This window comes from Tigriopus californicus, chromosome 5, assembly GCF_007210705.1.
Source record: "Tigriopus californicus strain San Diego chromosome 5, Tcal_SD_v2.1, whole genome shotgun sequence".
NCBI classification, from domain to species: Eukaryota; Metazoa; Arthropoda; class Copepoda; order Harpacticoida; family Harpacticidae; genus Tigriopus; species Tigriopus californicus.
In genome coordinates, this window is record NC_081444.1 from 1,285,158 (window position 1) to 1,293,200 (window position 8,043).

Genomic DNA, 8,043 nt, shown 5'->3' on the forward strand with positions numbered 1-8,043 from the left:
GTTCCGTAAAGTTCCAAGGATTTGAGCTGATCCCAATAACTTAAATGGCTCATGCCTGCAATATTTCGCGTGAAACTCCTCTGCACTCTTTCAATCTTATTTAGACCAGCTGCGGTCCTGAGAGCCTAAACCGGGGACGCATACTACAAGTGCGGCTGTACAATTGATTTATATAAAGTTTTCATAGTAAATGGGTCTCGGAATTTGAAGGTGCTGTATAGCCATCCGTATGTCTGAACGGACATTAGGACACGTTTTGAATTGATACGGATGTTATGAGAGAGTTGATTCTCTTCTGGAGCCTTGTGTTATTGCATGTGGCTCTTGTTCACAAAATAATTTTGGTTTTTTTTGTTAAAATCAAACGCATGACGGCAGGGATAGCCCAGCTGCAGCTTTAACAGCTTTAACTTTGCAGGTTTAACAACTCTTTTTTATTTCAAATATGAAATTACCAACAACTACTTCTTTTATACCAAGTTTAAGATACTTTGGGTAACGGAGCGTAATTGGATATTTCGCTAATTAAATCGGACTGATCAATTACCAATGTTTTGCTTCCTGTTGATTGTAATAGGAATTAGCAAACCCTAAGACATGAAACCTACCAGTAGTTACGTAATTAGTCGGAGTTTTCACCAGGATTTGGGTCCAATTTCCCTTGGACAAGCCTCAATTTGGGATCCTGTAGGGGAATCCCTGGCAAGCAAATGGGAGCACATGCACAAGAAAGAAAAGCCCACGAAGATATGCCACTTGATTAACTCCTATCATGTTAGGCCCAAGCTTGAATCCTTGATGCCCATTGGCCAAGGCCGACTCGAGATCAAGCTTCCCTTTTCCTTTTGTATTCTTTGGTTGGGTACCAAATGATCCTGCAGGAGTGGGAACTTGTTCCAAAGTCATCTGTTAGTGATGGGTGGACGTGAAAAGAAGCAATCAAAGTGCTCCAATCGCCAAGGATAACGCACAAAAGTTCCACGTTGTTTAATTGCTGATCCTTTGCTCAGCAACAAACATCTTTTGAGAATGAAACATGTGCTTTAAGTGCTGAAGTGTGGGGTATAGGCTCTTATCGAAACCAAGATTGCCTAACCACTCCGGTCTCTGAAGTTTTCCTTGGGAAGTGCGCCAAAGTACGGTGCAACACTAAATAAACGGATCGAGAAAGAAAGAAAGAAAGACGGAAAGAAAGGGAGAGAGAGATAGGGAAAAAAGCAGAAGGGGAATCCCTAGTAGGATCTCCTCTTGAAAAGCCCCAAGGCATCACCCTGGTCCTCCCGTCCTTGTGAGTGAAATTGGGCACAAGCTTTTTGAGGCTACGAAACGAAGGCACGAAGAAAAAGAAGAGAAGAAGAAGAAGAGGAAGAAGAAGAACCACACCAAAGGAGAAGACAAGGCAGCAAGCACAGCAAGACGGCTGGCAGGATTCGCCATCTAGTGGGCGATGCCCTGTCGTCCTTTACAATTGGAACAGGGACCACTGAAGAGCCCTGAAAAACAAGAAGTGGGCCACCGCCAGTCTCCTGCTTACACTACTACTCCACTACTCGAGTTCTCCACGAAGCTTGCTTCGGAGGAGAAATTTCGAGGGCACACTTTATGACAACAACAGCTACAATAGAGGTCGGTGGTCCCTTTGGCTAGAGAAGACGAAGGAAAAAAGATCCTTCTTTTGCTTAGGGGGGCCAGGCCGTTGGGGGTTTCTGACATCGCCCAAATGGTTGGAATAGCTCAACTCCAATTCCAATGCCATTGTGAATCGATGGAGGAGCAACGTGTCATCATTTCAAACTTGGCCTCAATGCTTTTCATGGAGTGATAAGGTGCCCCACCCGATCTTTAAAAAAAAGTGCTTACCAAGTCTTCCAATAACTGTGCCTACACCAATCATATCTGCCTTCAGGTCCAAAACTGAGCCTTCTTGTTCAAGCATCATTATCGTTCCCAACAGTGTAAATGGTGATCTGATCCCTTGGGGCGTCAGCATCAACTTCATCTCTACCAATGTCCTCTGTACGATAGACGGGCGATCCCTAATCTAATCAAGCATATGACACTGGGGACTTGACCAAACTAGAAGTGTATTAAGAGGAGCCTGTAGAACCCGAAGAAAACATATCAATATTGTGCCTAACCCATAATGGTGATGTTTAATAGAGGCCTCGATGACCTTCACTATGACGAAGCCGGATTCTATCCAAGCTCTCCGGATATGAGGGTGAGTCGCCTCCTCCAAGATAGTTCCTTCGATGATGTGCTCAGTCATCCTAACGACACCGATTTGGAGTCCTTGCCTGAAAATGCCATTGTTCGAAGGGCCACCAGTATGGCAGCAATGGCCGGAAACTCCAGTGGCGATGATCTCTTGGGGGATCTCTCTGGTGATAGCTACTCGCACTTCAGTTTGACCTCGCCCAGTGAAGGTGATGGGCCCCGGAATGCCAGGGGTCACTTCACGCCTACTTTTGACTATCGAGGGAGTGCCTCCGAGAGTGACAGAGACATGATGGATGAGGTCATCGGTCTCCAGAGAGAGGAAAGCGTGGAATCTTACATCAGCAATGACGAGCCCACCTATTCCATCTCTAACGAAGACCTTTGTGCCGCGAGGAACATGACTGAAGAGCTCATGGAGGGCGATAAGGAAATCAAAGGTAACGAAATGACGTCTACGTGTATTTTCTTGAAAATATGTGCAGTACTGAGTAATGATTTTTTTCCAAGGCAATGATGCATCTCTGGCAATTAAACTATCCCTGAATTCTTTCACGTCATGGAGAAAAGAACTTGAAATAAGTGTAATATTCAGAGCGGTCAACCTTATTTCCTCATATTTCTTGACCATTTCAGAGCTCATCCAGCAGATCGCTAACTCTCCCACCAATGTCTCCAACTATCGAGCATCAATAACCGGAGGAAGTCGCCTTCACAGTCGACGCACTTCAGCCTCAGAACGTCATTTGGACAACCCGGACGTGGATGATGACCCATTCTCATTGTCTCCCGTGGCTCCACTCATTGTGAACACGGACAGTGATCCATTCTCCCTGGCGGAATCACCCTCATCGTTGGAGAATGGTTTCGGTGAAGGGGATTGGTCGCCATTCATCAGTCCAGTCTTACCAATGCCTCCATTGATACCCAATGGTTTTGGGCCTGTTCGAGAACGAAGAGCGAGTGAAGTGGATGAGCAAGAATACTATGGAAACGAATCCTTTGACGATCCTGACTACTACAACGAGCAGTCCAGAAAGTCGACGAGAAATTTTGAAATCATTCCCAATGAACTGAATCGCCATGACGGATATTCCAACCCAAATAGCCCTAGCGGTAAGTCATGTACAATCCATTCTAAAACAAGTGGCTGAATAAGTGAAGACGTTGTGGAAGGCTATTGTGCAGTAGAGACAATACAACAATATTTCCATTCTTCTTTTCATGTCAAATTGTAATTGTTCTCAAGTTTCTGCTCAAAAACTCGAGCTTAACGGAAGAGAGAGAGCCTTAATTGGCCCGGGACTGTGATCCCAAGTAGTTCCAGATGAAGGATTTATTCCTTGAAAGCGTGTTGTGTGGACTCGTATCATAAGTCTTTTAATTGACAAACTACTTACGAGAAAAACTTTCCAGTGGATGGGCTAGTTCCTGTGTTATCACTTGTTTGTTTGATCTATAAGCGATTGATCAACGATTTGTCTAACCATTCATAGTATCAACCATTTAAAACTTAAAACCGAAAAGAAATGTCAGATTTATCGTCTTTTTTTCATTTAAATATTTATGTGGTAAATATAAATGAATTGAAGTATTTCATTTAGTTAAAATATTCAAAATATGAATTCACTTAACTTGCCTTATCAGAGAAAAAGCCATCGAAGCAGCGCCAAATAACCAAAAGTTGCACTTGAATATTTAATTAGTTAAACTTTTTTTTAAAGTCTTTATTGCGAGATTCTGCTTCTCATTGGATCACAATAGTTTTACAATTTGTTCAATGTTACATATATATGCTGTCCCATTTAGGGTTCAGGGTTTTAGAGTTTCACAAGCGTGAAACATTTATTGATGGTAGATCCAAAAGCCAGTAATTTGTTACTGTACAAATGCAAACTCATACTGAGAACCAAATATCGATTGAACGCAAGAATGTTATGCTTGCATTTCCCAAAACCTGGCATGATGTTGGCAGCCACTCCCTGGATCATTTTAGTTGTTATTTTAAATGGTAACTATGGGCCTCTCAAGTTTGAGTAATAGACGCGAAAACGTCTCAGGTGCTGGAGAACTAGTCTTGTGGAATTGCCATCGTTTATCAATGTCTGGGCTTTGATGATAGAGTGAGAGCCGAGGAGGCTGACAAGTAAACGATGGAGAATGTCTATCTGGCTTTCGCCAACACCTTAGCCTCAAGCCAAGACACCATAGCTTTAATGTAAAGTAAATAAATTACAAGTGTTGAAATGTCCTCAGTGCTTCTTATTGTCTTGAACTAGTAGCTCAAGGCGTCTCTCGGGCGCATACTGAGTCTCCTATTGTCTTGTACGAGAGTTGAAAAATCATATACGTATGGTCCGTACTTCCTTGCGTTGTCGTAACCAATAGAAAAGGTAATTCGCGGAACTTAAAATTTTTTTGGGGAAAGCACTTGTAAAAAATGTTTCAAAAAATAATCATTCACTTTTTTCAATGAACCTCCCATTGGTAACGCAAACCAATCAGTTTTTTACCCCCAAACCTTCGATTTCCCGTGAAAAGATATCATTTAGCCACAAATTGGTCACCATAGGCTAGTTTTAACTTGTTAAAGCTGGGCTTGAATTAATTGAAATATCTTCCCGATCATCCCCAGAAGCATTAAGGAAGTCAGCTAAAAAATGTGTCAAGTAGGAATTCTCATAAACGATAAGATTCCGCTACTTTTTTCAAATGAACGGGTTATCGATTAACAGATCGGTTAAATATTCCCCACACGAAATAAACCTTTTTCTATCTTTGACTCTCGAGTACAAGAGGATGAGATTCCCTGTAAGTCATGGCGTATTAAGATTAATGAAGCCATGCACCTTAAGGCAAATCTGGGATCCTTAGCAAACAAACGATTTGAGTCCCGTTAGAAACTTAACATTGAGTCATCTAAGGTAAAGAACCGTCGAAGAAAGCATGAAAACAAGTTGTGCAAAGCTGGCGATTGATTTAAAACAAAGGACTGTTGTTAGCCATTCTCTAATTTGTTATTTATATCGTTGAATTCGTGGCGTTTTTTAACATTAGATACCGAATCTCTCGCTACCGCTTTGTCTTCCTCCCGGGTTAGGACATCGTGTATGAAGACACTTTAAACATGAAGGATTAGGCAACGTTTAATCATGGAGGAAAAATTTCATTGTCTTTGGTTTACACCTTTAGAGTTATCACACCATAATTGAATACACCATGACTTAGAGGGAATCTCCTTCCCTTGTCGCCGAGAGTTAAAGATAGAAAAACTGTGTTTGGTGTGATGAATATTTAACCAATCTCTTAATTTTCTTCATAGATAACAGGTTCATTTAAAAAAGGTAGCGGAATCTAATCGTTAATTAGAACTGCAATTTGACTCATCACATTTTTTGCTGACTTCCTTACCGCTCCTGGGAATGATCAAAAGGACCGAAGAACAGTATCTGTCCATCAAATGTCGGCTACACCGATGGCCAACTTCTAGTGGAATCACACACCCTCACAAGCACAAAAATTGCTCAGGACCAGGGACACAAGGCGACAAGGCAGAGTCAATCTTGGAAGTTCCCACCCAAACCGTTGGAGGCTCTCTCTGTCTCTCTTAGCACGTATCGTAGAATCATGAGAGGACCTCCCTTCAGACATTCAAGACGTACCATCAGAAAAGCTCGTATATAAAAAATATCTGGGCTTGTGAAGTCATGCTGAAGTTTTGAAAGACAAGAATAAAAAGATGATATTTCTGCCCTTTCTAGGGTGGTGATTTCCTTTAAAATTGTAGACAATGTTTAAGAAGTGTCGTGTCATTTCAAATTGAAGGGGTCGATAAAAGAGAATCAATGTATTCTACGACCTTCCAAATACACTCAATCAATCAATGAATCAAAGTCAGAGTTGAACCATGACGAATTTAAAAGGAGCTACGCACGTACAAGCAGACCAGCTGGACCGAGATTTGACGAGATTAAAATGTTTTTTTTTTCGAAGAAAGCACCAACTGAAAGTTCAATGATATAGATTAAATCATTAATGAGTAGTACTTTGAGGCAAGAACAGGCAAAAAACTCAGGCTAGAACAATATGGGTATCAATTTAATAGAGAAAAAAACTGACAATTAAACTGCATGTGGGACGTGTTGCGTACGTCAAGAATTCTTTCAAATAAATCAAATACGTAACTCAGAGACCAATTATTTGCTCCCAAGCAAATGTCCAGAAAATGACTTCATTTGCTCTTTCCAACAAATAATCAAAGTTGATTGTCTTGCAACAAAGTCACTGGAATCTTAATAATCTTTCTTGGCTCCCTGCCGTGTTATTCAAATCCCACAATTACAAATACGATATCAAAGGCTATAATAAAAAAAAACAACGTTTTTGTGATGCTTTGAAATGATGTCTCTTTAGGAAAAGCGTAAGTATCAACTCCCAGAGGAAGGACTTTTAGATCATCAAATGGTACGCTCGGTGAGGGAATTTGGATTAACTTTATTTTTTTGAGGTTTTACTTCATTCTATGTAGCATCATACTTTTTGGAGGCCGTTTGCAGTGATGATCTTGAGTATTGTGTAAGATTAAGTTATAGTTACGAGTCATTTATATCGTAAGAGAAATGCTACTTTACTGTCCTTTTGTTGGTTTCTTAAGGAGTCAGATGGCAGCTCTCTCGCTCGGCCTGATGATAATGATCTCCTGCTCTCTCATCCATTACCAGGGCTGTCCAAATAATGTGTTAAAACTGCCATTAAAATACAAAGAACAGCGTAAAATACTGCTGAAAAAACTGATATTTCAACTCTGTTTACCATTTGTAACATGTTCAAAAGCTAAAGTTTATGACGAATGAGCGAAATTTTACGAAAGGTAGACAGTCAAAAATAGATTGGAGAAGGGGGCAAAAATCTCGTTTCAAGTACTCCACGGAATGGTTAAAGCAAGTCTTATTTCTTGCCTAAGTGTGCCAGTCAGCCCAAATGAAGAAAGTTAAAGTGCGACAGATTGCGAAAGAAAAACTAAAAACTTGAACAGCCTGTGTCATGGCGAAGTTTTACCTGATTATGCTACAGAGTATAGTAAATCATTGATGCATCAATCGTAATGAGTTAATTAGCAATTTCTCTTTTACATAATCCTATGCCCATATATTGGAAAGAGGCAAAATATTGACACCAACTTGTTTCCGAAAGCAAAAGAGACAAAATCTTCACAAAGCAAAACATTCAAACCTTAGTAAGCAGCAAAAATATCAAAGGAGTATATAAGGACTGATTGTTAACCATTTCTGTTTCAGCATTTCTATTTTCAAAAGGGAATGAGAAAAATCTATTCAAAAAGCTTGACGTTTTGTGCCAAAATGGTAAAACCTCCAAAAAGGATGCAAAAACAGCAGCAAAATAATGCAAAAAGAAAAAAGCTGGAGAAAAGTATTATAGACAGCCTCTGTCATAGAAGCTAACATTAGTTTTTCTTCTTCCTCTTTTGGTTTGATTCTTCAAGGGCTTTTCCAAGTGCTACAGGGATTGTTATCCCCAGTGCTATCAAAATGAAAGGTTATGATTCGTCTATTTATTACCTTTCAACCTTTATATGATATTTGGTCTACCAACGAATTTGAGTTGGCAAACTGAGCTAGTCCTTGAATGTAGGGCTGATCTGGAATGCTATCTAAAAATTTGTCCAAGTCTGACTTGAAAGATGCAACCGGATCAACAAGGCCTACGTATTCGCTACGAATATAAGAGGGAAGCAAATTAAACAATAAAGGGGCCCGAGAAAGAAGAGAAGTGGACTTCATTGTTCGAACTAGCCTGGATTTTCGA

General features: G+C 40.5%; 1 protein-coding gene across 2 annotated transcripts in view; it reads left to right on the forward strand.

Moving 5' to 3' along the window:
* The first annotated feature begins 1,641 nt into the window (after window positions 1-1,641).
* LOC131880792 (equilibrative nucleoside transporter 1-like) overlaps window positions 1,642-8,043 on the forward strand; it is a 27,571-nt gene continuing 21,169 nt past the window's right edge. For both annotated transcript variants that reach the window (XM_059227492.1, XM_059227493.1), the window contains exons 1-2: window positions 1,642-2,657; window positions 2,854-3,333. In XM_059227492.1, the coding sequence (XP_059083475.1) occupies window positions 2,144-2,657; window positions 2,854-3,333 (994 nt within the window). In that variant the 5' untranslated portion in view covers window positions 1,642-2,143. The remainder of the gene's footprint in view (window positions 2,658-2,853; window positions 3,334-8,043) is intronic.